Below are 18,741 nucleotides of genomic sequence, written 5' to 3'. Positions count from 1 at the left end.
TTTTTTTTTTTTTTTTTTTTTTTTTTTTTTTTTTTTTTTTTTTTTTTTTTTTTCTCCTTAGAGTGTCTCCAACAGAGTATTTGATTTTGAATTAAATCAATTTATTGATTGTCTCCTCCCTAAGGCAGATAAGACAAAGGCACAACTGTCTCCTTATTCAGGTAAGAGCAGCAGCAGCAGCAGCAGCAGCAGCAGCAGCAGCAGCAGCAGCAGCAGCAGCAGGAACAGTAGCAGGAGGAGCAGCAGCAGCAGGAGCAGCAGCATCTATTTATTGCCTATGTATATATGTTATCTCTTGTTGGTTGCTGTATTAGGTGACTGTAGGGAGTGTGTAGGCCCTACATCATCAGGGGGCCCCCCAGGGGGCCCCCCAACTGTACCCTGTGGGGCCCCTCAGGATAAAGGTAGCTGGGTATCTGAATTTAATCAATTACTTGCTGCCTCCTTAGAGAGCCAAGAATTATTTTATAGAAAAAAAATCAAAGAAACACAAGAAAATCTATTAGCTCCTCTACAGGTTAGTATTTTTGCTGCTGCTGCTGCTGCTGCTGCTGTTGCTGCTGCTGCTGTTGCTGCTGCTGCTGCTGCTGTTGGTGGTTGTAGTGGTGGTTGTGGTGGTGATGGTGGTTGTGGTGATGTTGCTGCTGTTGACGATGGTGGTGGTGCTGCTGCTGATGCTCCTGGTGGTGATGATAATGCTCTTGCTGCTGCTGCTGCTGCTGCTGCTGCTGCTGCAGGACTGCCGTGCTGCTCTCCGTCGTACAGAGGAGACAGTTGCTGCATTAGAGGCAAAACTAGAAACCTCTCGTAAAGACACATTAGCAGTAAACCCTAAACCCTAAACCCTAAACCCTAAAACCCTAAACCCCAAAACCCTAGACCCTAGACCCCAAAACCCTAACCCCTAAACCCTAAAACCCTAATACCGTAAACCCTAAAACCCTAAACCCTAGGATGATGGAGGGAGTTGTGTGTGTGTCTGTTTGTTTGCTGCTTAGCTAGAGGAAAAAGAACGGCGGCTGCAGCAGCAGCAGCAGCAACTGCAGCAGCAGCTGGTGCCTCTTCGTTCCTTATTTGCTTCTCTTTCCTCGCAAGCGCAGCAGCAAAGGGAGAAACAAAAGGAGACACAGTAATAAACCCTAATTAATAAACCCTAATTAATAAACCCTAATTAATAAACCCCAATTAATAAACCCTAAACCCTAAATAATAAACCCTAAACCCTAATTAATAAACCCTAATTAATAAACCCTAAACCCTAGACGGTAACTTTATATATACACTTTTTTTTTCCTGTTTGCATCCTTCTTTTGTTTAGGGTTTAGGGTTTATTATATATACTAAATAAATAATAATAATAATAATAATATTTATTTATTTATTTATTTATTTATTTATTTATTTATTTATTTATTTATTTATTAGGGAAAAAGAAGAAAAACTCGCGGCTAAATTACAAAATAGAATCGCTGAACTTAAACAAGAAGTAAACCCTTGCTGCTGCTGCTGCTGCTGCTGCTGCTGCTGTTGCTGCTGCTGTTGCTGCTGCTTTTGCTGCTGCTGCTTCTGCTGCTGCTGCTATTGGTGCGTGGGTTATTGATGCTACTGATGATGCTTGTATTACACTTGCTGTCTCGCTGCTGCTGCTGCTGCTGTTGCTGCTGCTGCTGTTGCTGCTGCTGCTGCAGGTACAGGACCTGCAGTTCCATCTAAGCGCGTTGCGACGATTGGGGGGAAACCAGGAAGCTCGAGTATCCTAAACCCTAAACCCTAAACCCTAATCGCTAAACCCTAAACCCTAATTCCTAAACCCTAGTGCCTAAACCCTAGTCCTTATAAACCCTCTATTCTACGGGGCGTAGGGGAACAACTGCGCGCTGCTTCGCTACTGCTGCTGCTGCTGCTGCTGCTGCTGCTGCTGCAGGAGGGCCTCATGCTAATAGGACAGCGAGAGGGGCGAGGCAGGGGCCAACGGGGCCGTAGGGGCCCCAGAGGAGGCGGTGGCAGATAACTGCAGCAAAGACACTGCTGCTGCTGCTGCTTCTTGAACCCTTTCTTGGGGGCCCCTGCAGCAATAAAAAGGGGCCCCTAAACCATAAACCCTAAACCCTAGGGGAAGTGTTTCCCTAGGTGGCTATAAACCCTAAACCCTAAACGCAAGTATTTTGTTGCTTTTTCTGTGAATAAATAAACAAACACTAAGAGAAGAGAGAAGGGGGGCCCCAGGGGCCCCCCATACCCTTAAGGGTTTAGTTAGGTATTTATACGAGGACTAGGGAGTCTTGTATAGCGTCTCTTTAGTTCATCGTAAACCCTAAACCCTAAACTGTTGCTCTTCTATAGGGGCCCCAGGGTACAGTTGGGGGCCCCTCAAGGGTTTCTAAGACGTTTGCCATAAACTAGGGTGTATAGAGAGGGGCCCCTACGGAGGGCCCTTGCCTGTGGGGCCCTTGTGGGGGGCTTGCTGTCTCTTAATGGCTAATACCAAGTACCCTTCTTCTTCCTCTTTCTCTAAATAATAAACCCTTATACAGTATTAACTTGGGCCCCCCGCCTAATTGTGCCTCCACAGGGCCCCTGGGGGCCCTATAAAAGGGTTCGCAGGTAAGGATGCCCTATTTAATTAAAGGGTACAGCTATAAACAACCTTTCGTTTTATTGTAAGGGGAGTACATAAAAGGAAATAGAGAAAATAAATGCAAAAAACTGCTAAGGCATGTGGGGGGCCCCCAGGGGCCCCCAGGGTACTGGTGGTGGGGTTGTTTCACCACCCAGCCACAGACAGACAAGATGTTACGATGCTGCTGCTGCTGCTGTTGCTGCTGCTGCTGTTGCTCCTGTTAAACTTACTTTATTCATCTTATTATTAGTCCATTGCATTCCAGCCAGCACACGCTGCAGCTGCAGCAGCCGCAGCAGCAGCAGCAGCCGCTGCCGCTGCCGCCGCTTGCTGCTGCCGCTGCCGACAGGGACCTTGGCTCAAGGGCCCCCAAGCAGCAGCGGGGGGGCCCCGTCAGACTGCAAAAGGCATTTTAGAGGGCCTCCTCGTTACCAAGACTCTAAGGAGGTTTTGCTGCTGGTGCCGCAGCCACCGCTGCACCAACCCGCCAGCTGGAGGAACAGCAAAAGCAGCCGCAGCAGCAGCTGCTGCAGCACCAACACGAAGGGGCGCAAGGGCAGCAGCACAATAAGGAAGAAAAGAAACAAGAGAAGCCTCAGCATTGATTTTCTTTACTGTAGCAGGTGCAGCAGCGGCAGCATTGGCAGCACCACTACCAAGTATCCGCAGCTGCTGCTGCAGCTGCAGCCAAAGCAGCAGTAGCAGCAGCAGCAGCAAGACAGATGGATTCCCTGTCCCACCCATTAAAGATGGTACAGCAGGGGCCCCCCGGGGGGCCCCAAGAGGGTACTTGGGCCCTGGACTCGAGTTGTGCTACAGATACAGTAGATGATCTTGGGGTCCCCTTGGAGATGTTGAACACTGAACCCTGCAGCAGCAGCAGCAGCAGCAGCAACAGCAGCGACAGCAGCAACAGCAGCAGCAGGTTGTCTGATTCGGGAGGAGATTTCAGCTTTGTTACCGCCGCCCTGGGAGCCGGTGGCCCCTCAAGTAAATGCTTGCAGCAGCAGCAGCAGCAACAGCAGCAGCAACAACAAAAGCAGCAGCAGCAGCAGCAAGCGCTGCAGCAAGGGTCTCCTGCTAGTCTTAGTGCCGCCTCTTCCTGCTGTTCCCCCTTACAGACTTACCAGCTGCCCCCACCGCAGCCGCAGCAGCTGCAACAGCAGCAGCAACAGCAGCAGCAACAGCAGCAGCAACAGCAGCAGCAGCTACACAGTAGCTGGGGTGCGCCGCAGCAAGGCAGCCATTGGGCGCAGCTGCTGCAGCAGCATCAGCGTGAGCAGCAGCAGCTGCAGCAGCGGGAGTTGATGCTGCAGCAGGAGCTGCAGGAACTGAGTCTAATTGCTACAGATCCTCTAAACTCTGCTGCTCCTCTTGCCCCTACGGCCCCGCACTTCCCCTCTACCCATACGAAGCAGCAGCAGCAGCAGCAGCAGCAGCAGCAGCATCGAGAAGGGGGCCCCTATAGGGTGCCCCCGAAGGGTTTGTGGCTCTCGTATTGCCGTCAAGGGCAGTCAGGGGCCCTTCATCGAAGCACGAAGGCAGCAGGAGCAGCAACAGCAGCAGCAGCAGCAACAGCAGCAGCAGCAACAACCGCACCAACAACGGCAGCAGCACCTGCTGCAGGGGAGGAAGCACGTTTGCTGTTAGCTACAATTGAGCTGCGCAGCAGCTTCGCGCGGCAGCTGCCTAAGCAGCAGGACGCTCTGCTGCTGTTTGTCTCTGTCCCTACCAGCAGCAGCAGCAGCAGCAGCGACATAAGGGGGCTTGAGCAGCAGCAGCAGCAGCAGCAATTTGCTGCTTGCCACCGGGAGGTGATTTGCTGCGGCATGCGGAGACAGTGCGGTTTGCTGCTGCAGATACAGCAGCTTCTTTGCTGCCCGCAACCACAGCAGCAGCAGCAGCAGCAGCAGCAGCAGCAAGCAGTGTTGCAGCAGCCTCTCTTGTTTATGCTTGCGGAGCAGATTAATGTCAGCAGCAGCAGCAGCAGCAGCAGCAGGCCTCTTAGCAGAGGGAAGCAGCTAACAGCAGAACTATGCAGACGCTATGGCTGGCTGCATGCAACACCTAACGGGGTAAGACCATTGGCCCTTGGTGCTGCTACCTGGCAGCAACTGCAGCAGCAGCAGCAGCAGCAGCAACATCAGTTTGATGGCCCTGCTGCTAATGCGGATGGTGCTGCTGCACCGCAGCAGTTTGCTGCTGTTAGTCTCTTTGAGTTGCAACATAGCAGCAGCGGCAGCAGCAGCAGCAGACGCCGCAGCTGCAGCGGTGGAGATCCAACAAGACAGCAGCAGGAAGAGCAGCAGCAGCAGGACGAGAAGGAGCAGCAGCGGCAGTTGCTGCTGCTGCGCCGCAATCCACTTGCAGGGCAGCTGCTTGTGCATGCAGATATCCCTGATTCTCTCCTCCCCCAAGTACAGCAGCCGCAGCAGCAGCAGCAGCAGCGCAGCAGCAGCGACCACACTGTCCTTCCTGGTGTCCCAGCGAGGGGCCTTCGCCCAGTAGCCACAGCAGGAGCAGCAACAGCAGCAGCAGCAGCAGAGGAACCAGAGGAGCTGATACCCTCTGTACCACCAACTCCCCATGCTGCTCAGCAGCACATGCGTCTGCGTGGCTTGGTGTCTCCTGCTGCAGCAACAGCAGCCGCAGCAGCAGGAGCGCATCTTGCGGTTGTGCTGCAGCAAGTGCAGCTGCTGCAGCAGGTGCAGCTGCTGCAGCAACACAGCAGCTCCCTCATTGTCTTTGCATGCAGAGTCAGCAGCACAACGCGAGTTGCTTCTAAGCCCATTGATGTCAGCAGCAACAGCAGCAGCAGAAGCAGCAGCAGCAGCAATAACAGCAGCGGAGACACTGCGTGGCTGGTGTCCCCTGAGCCGTTTTGGGTCAGTTCTACATCATTTCCTGCTGTTGCTGCAGCAGCAGCAGCAGCAGCATCTCCTCTGCAGCTGCGCCGCGGCTCTCCACGCCGCTTGACACTCGAAGCATGGCTTGCTGCAGACACAGCAGCAGCAGCAGCAGCAGCAACAGCAATAGACGGTGCAGCATTTGCAGCAGGAATGAAGTGTATAGCCATAGGCCATCTATGTCTACCAGAGGAAATGCTCCCCCTGCAGCAGCAGCAGCAGCAGCAGCAGCAGGAGCAGCAGCAGCAGACAGCATTGTTAAAAGAAGAGGACTGTGTCTTGCTGTCTCTCTCTACGCAGCAGCCGCTGCTGCGCTGCCGTGCCCAAGTCTTTGGGGGGCACCTTCTATCCATACGCGAGCAGCAGCAGCAGCAAGAGCAGCAGCAGCAGAGGCAGTTACTGGAGGCACAAGCCCAGCAGCCGCTGCAGCAGGCGCGAGAAGAAGCCCACCTCCTACCGCAGCCATTTCAACCACAGCAGCAGCAGCAGCAGCTTGAGCAGCAGCAGCCGCTTGAGCAGCAGCAGCACCTGGTGCAGCAGCAGCAGCTGGAGCAGCAGCAGCAGCTGGAGCAGCAGCAGCAGCAGCAACCAGTCGACACGTATCAGCAACACCCCGAGTACCAGCAGCACCAGCAGCACCTGCATCACCAGCAGCAGCAGCAGCTGCAGCAGCAGCAGCACCTGCTGCAGCAGCAGCAGCACCTGCAGCACCAGCAGCACCTGCATCAACAGCACCTTCAGCAGCAGCAGGAGCAAGAACAGCAGCAGCTGCTGCAGCCAAGTGACACAGAAGATGAAAGGAAGACTTCGCTGCTGCAGCCGCTTCCGCAGCCGCAGCCACAGCCGCAGCCTGCGCGTCTGTTGTATGGCGGGGGTACTGCAGCACCACCAACAGCAGCAGCAGCAGAAGCAGCAGCAGCAGTTGCTGCTGCTGCTGCAGATGCTACGCTTGCTGCTGCGCACCGTACGCTGCTGCGATTAGATGTATCCGGATGCAAGCTTGCTACTTTGCTAGCAGAGCAGCAGCAGCTGCAGCAGCTGCAGCAGCAACGGCAGAAGCAGCGGCTAGTCAACATGTCAGCACCCCGCAGGTTCCCTCATCGAAGCTCCGTTGCTGCCAGGTAACTTTCTTGCTGCTGTTCTTGTTGCCGCTGCTACTGTTGTTGCTGCTGCTGCTGCTATTGTTGTTGCTGCTTCTGCTACCGTTGTTGTTGTTCCTGCTCCTGCTGCTGGCTGCTGCTGCTTGCTGCTGCAGTTGTTGCTCCTGCTAATGCTGCTGCAGCTGTTGCTGCACTGAGTTATTGCTCCGAGCTTTAACACTTCTGTGCTGCTGCTGCTGTTGTTGCTGTTGCTGCTGCAGCACGATGCAGTCTCGGCTGGTATGGATTGGTATGAGCGTCGTAGAGGGGCAGCAATTCGTGCATGCGCTGCTGCAGCAGCAGCAAGCACTGAAGCTGCAGCTGAAGGGTCAAGGCTTTTATTCTTCTGCTGCTGGCAGCAAAACAGCAGCAGCAGAAACAGCAGCAGCAGCAGCAGCAGCAGCGCCAACAGCTGCTGAGTTGCTAACTCCTAACGGCTGCGCATCTACTCGATGCCCATCCGCAAACATGGACGATACAGCAGCAGGTGGAGCAACTTCTGCTGCTGCTGCTGCTGCTTGGGGCAGCAGCAGCCCGGCGCCTGCACTTGAACTGCCAAGGAGCAGGACGAAAGTGCAGGAGCTGCTTCTACTGCAGCAGGAGCAGCAGCAGGAGCAGCAACAGGAGCAGCAGGAGGAAGAGGAGGGGGTTTCGCTGCAGTTTGCTGCTGAGGTCATCGACAAAAGAAGAGCAGCAGCAGATGCTGTTGTTGCTGGGCTGCTGCAGCGGCAGTACGAACAACCCGAAGCAACTGCAGCAGCAGCAACCGCAGGAGCAGCAGCAAACCAGGCAGCAAATGCAGCAACGGCAGGCGGTGTTGCGAGGCGGTTGCAGCAGCTGCTTTGCTCCCTTAAGACCAACGAACTATCGGCGAGCACAAACAGCAGCAGGAGCAGCAGGTGCAGCAGCAGCAGCAGCAGCAGCAGCAGCGGGAGGTTCCGATTGACAGCAGATGATCTATCGAGGCTGCTGCTGCAGGTGGGGATTTGCCTAGCAGCAAACTCTGTGCTGATGCAGCAGCTGCTGCTGCTGCTGGATGAAGCAGCAGAAGGCCTTGTTGATATGCAGCTGCTGCTGCTGCTGTTCTCCCGCCGCAGCGCAAGGGAAGAGAAAGCACTCCTTGCTGCTGCTGATGCTCTTAGCTGCTGCTCCTCCTCCATTGCTGCTGCTCCACAGGGATGCGAGAGGCTGCGCAAGGAACTCTCTGCTGCAGCAGCTGCTGGTGTTGCTACAGTTCATCCAGAAGCAGCAGCAGCAAAAGCAGCGGCAGCAGCAGCAAGACGTAAAGAACCCGAGATGGTGATCTCTGTGCATGCACTGCAGCACATATTGAGTCGCGTGCTGCAGGAGACACAGCAGCAGCAGCAGCAGACAGAGGACGTAGCAGGAGGACTAGCTACTGCAGCAGCAGCAGCAGCAACGGCAAGCCCTCCTCGCATGCGGCTAGCTTGTTTGCTGCTGTCGCTGCGGAGTCTCCCTTATATCTGCTGCAGGGGTATTCAAGAGGAGAAGGCTTTGCTGCTGGAGTTGCTGCTCGAGGCAGCAGACGCAGCAGAGGCTGCTGCTGATGTTGAGGCAGCTGCAGCAGCTGCAGCAACAGGCGAAGAAGCCGAAGCAGCTGCAGCAGCTGCAGCAGCAGCTGCAGCCTCACCACCTGCTAGCGCGCATTCTACGGCATTGGTCTGTTGCAGTGTTCTCCTGCAGCAGGTAGAAGCAGCAGCAGCAGCGGCTGCACCCAGTGGCTTGACAGGAGCCGCTACGCCTCATGCTGCTGCTGCTGCAGCAGCAGCAGGCAGCAGCTGTGCGCCTACGTTAAGTCTTTCGGATGAAGTTGCTGCAGCAAGGGCGCAGCAGGTAGCAGAAAAGGCACAAGGTGCAGCAAATGATCTGCTGCTCGTGTGGCAGCGCGAGCAGCAGAACCAACAACAGCAGCAACAGCAGCAACAGCAGCAGCTGGATATACCACCTGCATGCATGCTTGTCTTGCGGTGTCTGTACGTCCGCCTGCTGCTGGGATCCATTGGCTGTAGCGACATTGTGGCTGTGCTGCAGCAATATCTGCGCAAAGAGCAGCAGCCTGAAGCAGCAGCAGCAGCAGCACCTCCATTGTCGCTGCAGCTGCAAGGCGTCGATAACGCAGACACCCCATTGGGTGTATGGACAGCTCTTGGCATACCCACACCTCCTGCTGCTGCTGAGGTTGCACTGCGGTGGCTGCTGTCTTTCGTTCCTAGCAGCAGCAGCAGCACCAGCAAGAGCAGCAGCAGCAACAGTGTTTTGATGGAAGCGGCGCATGCAGCATTTGCTGCGCTGCACATGCGCCGTCACAATTTGCTGCCGTGGCTAGATGTGCCCTGTGGTGTTGCTGCAGCAGAAGCAGCAGTGTTTGGTGCAGCAGCAGCAGCAGCTGCTGCTGCTGCACAGGATATTTTGGGGAGTTTAAGCCTTGATAGCTTAGATAGCAGCTTCTCTCCTTCGCGTTGCTGCTGCTTGCTGCAGCAGCTACTACCTGTTGCTGCAGCAGATGCGCAGCTTGTTGCTGCAGGGTCTTCATCTGCTGCTGCTGCTGAGCAGCTGCTGCAGCAGCTGCAGAAGCGCGCCGTTGCATTCCGATCAGAGCTGCTGCAGCAAACGCGCGGGGGCCATGCAGCACTGGCTGCAGCAGCAGCAACAGGAACAACAACAGCAGCAGCAGCAGCAGGTTCGCATGCATCGGAGGCCTTTGCAAACAGTAGAGTCGTCTTAGACGAGGAGGCCCGCCAATGGGTCGTGGCTGTGCAGCAGCAGCAGCAGCAGCAGCAAGAGCCTTGGCTAGTAAGCAGAAAGCTGCTGCTGCGAGAAGAATGGCAACAGGCGCAAACAGCAGCACTCAGTCTCCCCCCCTTTGTCCTCTTTGCTGCGTTGCTGGCAGCAAACAAGCAGCAGCAGCAGCAGCAGCACCAGGACTCCCTGGAGCTGACGACAGCGCAGACAGCCCGAGGTCTCGAGACCGTCCTTGGGCTCCCACCGCACGTAAGGCCAGTGCAGCAGCAGCAGCAGCAACACCAGTAGCAACAGAAGCAGCAACAGCAGCGGCGAGCTTGCTAATGGCCTATGGGCTTGTAGTTGTTGCTGACTGGGGTATGCAGCAGTTGCTGCTGGGGCGTACGTGTATATGTGCTGCTGCTGCTGGTGCATGCGTGTGTTTGTGCTGCTGCTGCTGCAGTTAAGTGTGCTGCTGTCGCTGCTGCTGGATATCCGTGGGGATGGATATATATCTTATAGCGACTTTAGAAGGTTACCTTCTTACCTGCATGCAGCAGCTCGTGCTGCTGCTGCTGCTGCTGCTGCTGGGGCAGCAGAAAGGGAATGGGGTGCATCGAGGGCCACAACCCCGTGGTGGCTTGAAGCACTGCTGCAGGGGCCACGGCAGGCAGCAGTAGCAGCAACAGCAGCAGCAGCAGCAGAGCTCAGGGACGATTTGTTACTGTTACTTGCTGCTGCACGCATGCGTGGGGGCCTACAGAGAGTCCTTACTGGCGCGGGCCTATCCGCAGCAGCAGCAGCAGCAGGAGCACCCTCTGCTGCAAATGACGCAAACAAGGTAAGCAAGCTGCTGCGGCTGTTTCTGCTGCTGTTGCTGCTGTTGCTGTTGTTGCTGCTGCAGTCCTTGCATATCTGGGTTTGTGTGTCGCTGCAGGTGCTGCTGCGGCTGGGGATGCGGCAAACAGCAGCTCGCGCCTTGCAGCTGCTGCTGGAAGCCGCAGCAAGGAGCAGCACCATCAACAGCAGCAGCAGCAGCAGCAGCAGCAGTCTGAATTTATCAATGTTGGAGTATTGGCTGCATGCAGCGCAGCAGCTAGCACCGCTTGTGTTGCAGGATGTGTTTTGCTGCCTATTTAACTCGCAGCCCTTCTCTCCTGCTGCAACATCTTCCCCTGAGTCAGTTGCTGCTGTTTCTGTTGCTGCTGCTGTTCCTACTATCGCCGGTGTTTGCTGCTGGTCTGTCTCGTGCTGCTGCTCTGGGGCGGTGGCGCTAAACGAGTTTGTTTTGCTGCTATTTAATTTCCTAAGTTGCTGCTGCTGCTGCTGCTGCTGAATGCATGCAGGGAGGGAAGCTGGGGTGTATGGGAAGGTCCCCGTGCTGCTGCTCTAATTGAAGCAGCAGGCCTTAGCGCCTTAGCGTCCCCGGCAGCAGCGGCAAGTCCACCATGTAGGAGCAGCAGCAACACCTGCAGCAGCAGCGGCAACACAAGTGATGCTGCTCTGCTGGACCCTTGTAGGGTTCGCAGCAGCTACCGAGTGTTTCAGCAGCAGCAGCACGAGCTGCTGCTGCTGCTGCTCCGATCTCTACGAGCAAATAACATTTCTATCGAGAACTTTTGCTGCGACCGTCTGCTGCAGCAGCAGCAGCAGCAGCAAAGTGCTGCAGCAGATTCATCGACCCCGGAGACTGCTGCTGCTGCCCTTCTACGACGCATTAAATACCACATAATTCCTACAGCAGCAGCAGCAACCGATGTGTCGCGATGGGTGTTTGTAGAAGAGTGTACCCTGCTGCTGCTGCCTACTTTTAGCACCAACTGCAGCAGCAGCAGCAGCAGCAACAGGGGGAAAAGTGCTGTGGGAGCTGTAAGCACGTCCCTTCATTTGCTGTTTGATGCAGCAGATCCAAAAGCAAGAGGCAGCGTCTCTGCTGCTGCGCTGCAGTTGCTGCTGCAGGATGCTGAGCTGCTGCAGCTGCAGCGGGACAGCAAAGCCCTTGTTGCCTTGAGGAGACTCGAGGCGCAAGAAACCCAGCAGCAGCAGCAGCAGCAGCAGCAGGAGTTTGATGTAGGGGGAAGCGGTGGAATCTTTGAGCTCGCAGAGTTGTTAAACGAGAACCCCTCAAAGCAGCAGCAGCAACAGCAGCAACAGCAGCAGCAACAGCAGCTGAGTGCAACAGCACTTCGAGCACATCCTGCGCTGCAGCGACTGCGAGAGAAGATGCTGCTGAGCAGCTGGACGTTCGCGGATCTGTGCATACACTTGGGCTGCAGCACGTCAGCAGCAAGAGACTTGACTTGCAGCAGCAACAGCAGCAGCAGCAACAAGGCACTGTGTCTGTACAGGACATCTTTCCGCCGTGCTGCTGCTCTCCGTGCTGCACTAGTAAGCAGCGCAGCAGCAGATGATTTATTTGATCGCCTAGCTGTTGCTGAATATGTGGATCCTCGTGCTGCAGCAAGGCGCAGTGGCAGCAGCAAGAAGCAGCAGCAGCAACAGCAGCAGCAGCTCTACCAGACGCTGCCGCTGTTGCATGTACAAGATCTACTGGCTGCGCTTGCCTCGCAAAAACAATTTTGGGGTGTCTGCAGCAGCGCTGCATGCCGCGTCCTCTTTCTGCTGCTGAGGCAGCGTCTAACCTCAATGGAGCAGCAAGAGCAGCAGCAACAGCAACAGCAACAGCAGCAGCAACAGCAACAGGAAGGAGTGGCCCCCCATACAGAATCTGAGTTGCTGGCTGACCTTCTAGCAGCAGCAGAGCATAAGCTCAGGGGTATGCCTGAATATCAGCAGCAGCAAGAAGCAGCAGAAGCGGCAGCAGCAGCAGTTGCAGCAGCTGATGGACAGGTGCTGGTATCCCGTTTGGCGCTGCAGCAAACAGCAGCAAGTCTTGCACAGGGACTTCTTATTGCTGCTGATCTTGATGCCCTTGCAGACTGGTAAGGTGTACAGGCTGCTGCTGCTGCTGCTGCTGTAACATGCCGCTGCAGCGGCTGGTGTTGTGCATGCTCACCAGTATCTGCTGCTACTCCTGGATATTCTGCTGCAGGTGCTGCTATTAGCTCTGCTATCTATGCTGCATTCAGTGCTGCTGTTGCTGTTGTTGCTGCTGCTGCTGTGCAGGTGTGGACCAGACCAGGGTCTGCCTGCTGATGTTTGTGATGCCTCGATGCTCTTCCGTGCTATGGACGACGCAGCAAGACGCAGCAGCAGCAAACAGAGGCTGCTGCTGCAGTGTCTTGCTGCAGGGGCCCTCACCGCAGCAGCAGCACAGGTGAGCAGCAACGTGCAACATGCACTCCCCTCCCTGCTGTAGCAGCAGCAGCATAGATGACGACAGGGCAGCAGCTTGTTGCCTTTGGTGCATATTGCTGCTGCTGCTGCTTTGTTTGCTGCGGTGTCTATACAGCTCGGCTGCTGCTCTCCACAAGATGCAGCTGTCTCTCTAAAAGACGCAGCTGCAGCACTGCATGCACGCGGACACCGCGTGTTCCCTGGAGAGCTGCTGCAGCTGTTCACCTCCCTGCAGCAGCAGCAGCAGCAGCAAAAGCAGCAGCCGCTGTTTGATATGCAGCAGGGTTTGGTGTATGTAAAGCCTCTTCAATCAGCAGTGCAGCAACGCCTCCTGTCGTTAGGCCCTGCTGCTGAAGACAGCAGCAGCAGCAGCAGCAGCAGCAGCAGCAGTGCTGTTGTTACGCGTTGTGATGGCATTCTGCTGCAGCTCTTGCTGCTGCGCATGCGGGCTGTTGCTGCACTTAATTCCCTCGATGTTCTGCAACTGTTTGCTTCAGTTTGCTGCTGCAGCGCAGCAGGGCGCAAGCCCACAGCAGCAGACTGGCGTGCTGCACTTCAAGCAACACTGTGGGACGGCCTACAGCCCTGCTGCCGCTGCAACTGCAGCAGGAGCAGCAGCAGCAGCAAGGGACACTGCCCGTGCGTGGATGCTGCCGTTCAGCGTCTGGTGCAGCAAGTACAAGACCGCAAGTCCTTGCAAGAGCTGCTGCAGTTGCAGCTACCAGAGCTGCAGCAGCAACTGCCAGCTCTATTCCTTGGGCTGGGCCCGGGACAGCAGCAGCAACAGCTGGTGCTGCTGCAGCAACTGCAGCAACTGCAGCAGCAGCAAGGATATCGGGTGTCTGTGGAAGAATTTAGAGCCTTCTTTGCCCGCAGGGGCAGCAGCGCTGCAGCAGAACTTTGGCTGCTGCTACTACAGCAGCAACAGCAGCAGCAGCAAAAGCAGGCTAAAGATATGAGCAGCAGCTACTCGTACACAGTAAGTACATCCTTCGCGGCTCATTGTGCTGCTGCTGACACTGCTGTTGCCGTTGCTCTAACTGCTGTTGCTGTTGCTGCTGTTGCTGCTCCCCGAGCCTCACGAGGGGGGAATGCATGCTTCATTGCTGCTTCTGTTGCTGTTGCTGTTGCTGCTGCTACAGGTTTCTCTGTCTGCTTGTGTTGAGCTTTTGGCTCTCTTCTTGGACGAAGCGCAGCAGAAGCAGCACCAGCAGCACCAGCAGCAACGTGCTGAGCTGCTGCTGCATGCGGCGGCACCCCCCGAGGTTGCTGCAGCAAGAAACGCCCTGCTCGGTCGGCAGCAGCAGCAGCAACTTCCGGCTGATGAGGCCGAAGGCATCATCAGGCGCACTGCGCAGAAGGCGTGCCGACGCGCGCGAGCAGCAGCAACAGCAGCAGCAACAACAGCAGCAGCAGGAGCAGCAGATATAGATGCAGAAGCAGAAGAAAAGATAAAACCTCTTTTTCAAGCCCTCGCATCTTCCTTTGTGCAGCACAATCTGCTGCTGCAGATCAGCAAGCCACGCGTACGCTGCCAGGCAGCAGCAGCAGCAGCAGCACCTGCTGCTACCGCATCAACTTCAGGCCTTGCTGCTGCCTTCAGCATGCGCTGCAGCTTTTTCGGGTTCGACGAGCAGCTTCGCGCAGATTTCCCAGCAGCAGCAGCAACAGCAGCAACAGCAACAGCAACAGAAGCAACACCTGGAGAGCCGCTGGTGCTGCTCCGCTCCTCACTACCTTCGGCGTTGCCTCATCCGAGCGAGATTAGTAGCAGCAGCAGCAGCATATCAGGAAAGGAAGCTGCTGCTGCCCTCCAGACACTTCTGCGCCCGGCTGAGCCACTGTTGCTGCTGCACTTGCAGCAGCAGCAACAGCAGCGTGGAGACGACGGTTGGGTCGGAAGCATGCCGTTAGGGGTTTTGCTGCAGACACTTGAGCATGCCGAGCCTTCTGCTGTATTTTGGGGCTGCTGCTGCAGACGCGTCTTGCTGCTGCAGCGCCAAGATGCAGCACTAACTTCGTCCTATCACCGCAGCAGCAACAGCAACAGCAGCAGCAGCAGCAGCAGCATGGAAGTGGAAGTTAGTATCTGGTACTGGGCAAGAGTCGTAGGTGCTCAGACACCACAAGCCCCGTTGCTTTGTGCAGCAGCAGCTTCTCTCAGCAGCAAAGCTATCCTGGTGAAGCAGCAGCAGCAGCAGCCGAAGCAACAACAGGTGCAGCAGCAGGAACAGCAAGTGGAGCAACAGCAGCAGGTGGAGCAGCAAAACGTGGACGAAGCGGATGAAACAACACTGCTGCGGAAGCAGCGCGAGGGACTGAAGCAGCAGCTTGCGCTGCTGCAGCAGCAGCATCGTTTGCTGCTACAGCAACTGCAACGGGACGAAGAGCTCCAGCAAGAGCAGCAGCAGGAAGAGAGAAGCAATAAGATTGAAGAGTATGAGAGTTCCGTGACTACTGCAGGGCGTAAGCCGTCCTCTGCTGCTGCAGCAGAAGCAACAACAACAGCAGTGGCAGCAGCAACACAAGCAAGAGAAGCAGCAGCAGAAGCAGCAGCAGAAGCAGCAGCAGCAGCAGAGACATGTGAGCTGCTGGACTTCCCGGAGGGACCTCACGGACCTATAGTGCTTTCCTCAGCAGCAGCAGAGGCTACAGCACGAACAGCAGCAGCAGCAACAACAACAGAAGCAGCCTCTCAAGTCAGCAGCTGCATGCGCATCCGCGTCGCCGACTTGGTCTTGGGGCTGGCTGAGCTCCGTCAGCACCAGCAGCAACAGCAGCAGCAGCAACAGCAGCAGCAACAGCAACAGCAGCAGCAGCAGGCGTGTGCTTGGACGTTAGCAATAGCTCGGCATGGGGGCCCTCACTCTAGGGCACTGCAACGCTGGAGAGTCCCCCTAAGGGCATTGGGGGGCCCCTCTCTTATGCCTGCAGATATACTTGTGTTGGGTCCTGCTGCTGCTGCTGACCCTGCATGCATCACTTTTCCGCTGCAGCAGCAACAACAACAACAGCAGCAGCAGCAGCAACGGCATCTGCTGCGACAGGATAACCCTCCCCCTGGCGGCATCCAAAAGTAAGTCATTGACGTGCTCCTACTTATACCTATTGCTGTTGTTGCTGCTCTTGTTGCTGCTGTTGAGGCTCTTGCTGCAGCAGCAGCTTCTGAGTATGTGTTGCTGCATTCTGTGTGTTTGCTGCTGCAGCACGAAGGAGCATCTTTCCTTTTGTTTGTTTGCTGCTTCTGACGTTAACAGTCTCCAAGAGGAGACACTTATTGGCAGTGCTGTCTTAAGTGTCCCTGGGGGCCCCGGGGGGCCCCTAGCAGAGGCAGCTCTTAGTTTGCTGCTGCATCAGGGGGCCCCTGAGGATCTCCTGTTTGCTGAGGGGGCCTCCAGGCCCTCCTCTGCTGGTGCTGGTCCTGCACACTCCTCTGCTGCCGCAGCTTCTGATGAGGGGCACCATGCGGGCCCCGTAGGCCGTGTCTTGGGTCGGCTGCTGCTAGCAGTGGAGCTTATAGCTGACGAAGAGGGCACTGAATGGGGGCCCCCAGGAGGGCCTTCAGGGGGCCCACCTTCATGGGCAGTAGATGTTGCTGAGCTACCCCCAGGGGTATTCCTGTGTCGTGGGGGGCCCCCCACCAAGACACCTGATGGGGCCCCCAGCTGTGGGGAAAGAGAATGGATGACTTGGCAGTCTCTTTGCGCTTTGCTGCGGTACGTGCTTGCAATTAAGGCTGCAGCAACGGCAGCAGCTGCTGCTGCAGTAGCTGCTTGTCCTGTTATCGCTCAACACCTGCTGCTGCAGTGCTGTGCTTGCTGTTGCATCTGCTTTTGCTGCTGTAGCGGCAGATGATCCTTTGTGTGCAGCAGCTACTGGGTTGTATGTAGCTGCTGTTTCTGCTGCTGCTGCTGCTATATGCTTGCCTGCAGGGAGAAGGGCCCCCCCGAGGCCCTAGAGGTTCTTCTAAGGGCTGTTAAGGGGCCCCCTACAACAGCCGTGTTAGCGAGGCCCCTATTGATCATGGGGGCCCTCCATCGCTTAGCAGCAAAACTAAAGCCTCTCCTTCCCTATTTGCTGCGGGAAATGTGGGAGCGTCAGCAGCAGCAGCAACAACAGCAGCAGCAGCAGTTTGGTTTCGGGCTGCTGCAGTGGAGTAGTTTCCAGACGTTGCTGCTGCAGGCCATAGCAGCGCACGACCCCTCAACTCCGTCAGAGGACCTGTCTGCGGCCCTCAGCAGCAGCAACAACAGTAACAGCAGCAGTAGCAGCAGCAGCAGCAGCAGCTTAACAGCAGAGGAGTGGCTGCTGCTGCATGGCTGCTTAGCCTTTAGGCACATATGGAGGGCAGAGGGAGGAACAGAAGAAGTTTTTGACTTGTGGGCAGCAGCAAGATCCATGCTCTCTTGCCTCCACTTAGGGGCCCCCAAGGGGTCGCCAGCAGCAGCAACAGCAGCAGCTCCTGCTGCTGCATCTTGGGACCGCCTGTCACCGTCGTTGAGGGAACTCCTTCAAATGCTTCAGGACCCCGCAGAAGCAGCAGCAGCAGAAGCAGCAGCTGCAGCACTACGAACAGCAGCACCAGAAACAACAGCAGAAGAAACACCAGCAGCAGCAGCAGACAGGAGTTCTGGGAGGTTGTTCTCGATCACGCCTGGTTTACGTACCCTTGGGGGGGGCCCAGAGTCCCTTGGGGCCCCCCCCTTTAGTATTTATTTGAAGGTAGAGAGAGGGAAGGGCCTCCCGCGTCTGGGGACCCTCTTGCCTTCCTCCTTTGTCACTGCTGCAGTTGTGCTGTTGCCTCGCGTCGCTGCCGCTGCAGCAGCAACAGCTCCGGCGCTACAGTGCTCGACGGCGGGAGTCCCCGGGGGGCCTCCACTAGGGGCCCCCGGTGGTGGCCCCTCTACCTCTCTTCTATACATTGAACAGGCATGCAGCCCCGTTATATACAGAAGCAAAAACCCTTATTGGACTTGGCACCTCTCACTTAGGGGGCCCCCCTTGGCAGAGGTCTGTGCTGCAGTCCTGGCTGCAGCAGAAGCAATCAAGGTGGCCCCCCAGCAAGGGGCCCCCAAGCAAGAGGAAATGCAAGACACCGCTGCTGCTGCATGCATTTTTAAAGCAGCAAATAGCCTTCGTTTGCTGCAACAGGGGCCCCATGACTCGCCACCAGCAGCAGCAGCTGCTGCTGCTGCCAGTGCGGTACTGCCCCTTCTATCCGTCCGTCTTACTATATGGCTCTTAGATGTAAGAGCAGAGAGGCCCCAGGGGGCCCTTCCTCTCCTTCCTGAGGCACTCCGTTTCCCTGTGATGTTTGAAGGGGCGGGGGCCCCCCCCTGTACCCCTTTTTTTGGGGCCCCCCTTAATGGGGAGACCGGGGGCGCTACTCTATGCCGTGTACCCAATGGTTGGCACGCTTTAGGTCATGTCTTTGTACCCATCAAGGGCCCCCAAGATAATAGCCAACAAGGGGGCCCCTGCCAAATGGCAACCTACGCCATTGTACCCCCTGCAGCGGGAACCATCCCCAGCAGTGCTGGAGGGGCTTCTGCTGCTGCAGCGGTGGGAGCAGCAGAGGACATGCAGTGCGGTGTATGCACGGCAGGCGCTTTTATAGAGTGGGACAATATATAGGGGCCCCCCTGTATACATGCCCCCCCTCCGACCCCCCGTATACGTGGGGGCCCCCAAAAGGGCATTTTACGAGTGGCCCCCAAAGGGCGTTTTGCGAGGGGCCCCCAAAACGGATTTTTACGAGGGGCCCCCAAGACAGCTTCCTAGTGCCCCCCAACCGTTATTTTTATTTATGCGCTACCCTAGTAGATGCGGAGGCCCCCTAGTTTAGGGTCCTAGGATGTTGCTTGTGTACCCCTTCCCTCATTAGCGGACCCCCAAGGCTCCCTCAGGGGCCCCGTAGCTAAAAGCCGACAGAAACGAGGCAGCTATCTACCTTTCATGCTTAGAGACCAGAAGGAGACAGCAAAAGGAGTAGACAGCAATCGAGACGAAAAGAGAGACAGTAATTAAAAAGAGAGCA

The 18,741-nt window shown here is 56.3% G+C and overlaps 2 protein-coding genes across 2 annotated transcripts; one reads left to right on the top strand and one right to left on the bottom strand.

Moving 5' to 3' along the window:
* Positions 1-511: 511 nt before the first annotated feature.
* Positions 512-1,709, bottom strand: EMWEY_00004490 (hypothetical protein; the record flags this gene model as incomplete). The annotated part of the gene is made up of 2 exons (XM_013477972.1): positions 512-831; positions 1,493-1,709. 2 exons carry the CDS (start codon positions 1,707-1,709, stop codon positions 512-514), a joined length of 537 nt encoding a protein of 178 aa, XP_013333426.1.
* A 1,660-nt stretch (positions 1,710-3,369) lies between these two features.
* Positions 3,370-18,338, top strand: EMWEY_00004480 (hypothetical protein, conserved; the record flags this gene model as incomplete). Its single annotated transcript, XM_013477971.1, has 10 exons — positions 3,370-6,647; positions 6,887-9,677; positions 9,871-10,248; positions 10,345-10,586; positions 10,940-12,349; positions 12,534-12,684; positions 12,820-13,683; positions 13,847-15,780; positions 15,911-16,420; positions 16,637-18,338. 10 exons carry the CDS (start codon positions 3,370-3,372, stop codon positions 18,336-18,338), a joined length of 13,260 nt encoding a protein of 4,419 aa, XP_013333425.1.
* Positions 18,339-18,741: the final 403 nt, after the last annotated feature.

The sequence above is a fragment of the Eimeria maxima genome, genomic scaffold (genome assembly GCF_000499605.1).
Source record: "Eimeria maxima Weybridge genomic scaffold, Emw_scaff24, whole genome shotgun sequence".
Lineage (NCBI taxonomy): Eukaryota > Apicomplexa > Conoidasida > Eucoccidiorida > Eimeriidae > Eimeria > Eimeria maxima.
Note: the sequence above shows the minus strand (reverse complement) of the source record. Positions and strands in the feature narration are given on the sequence as shown.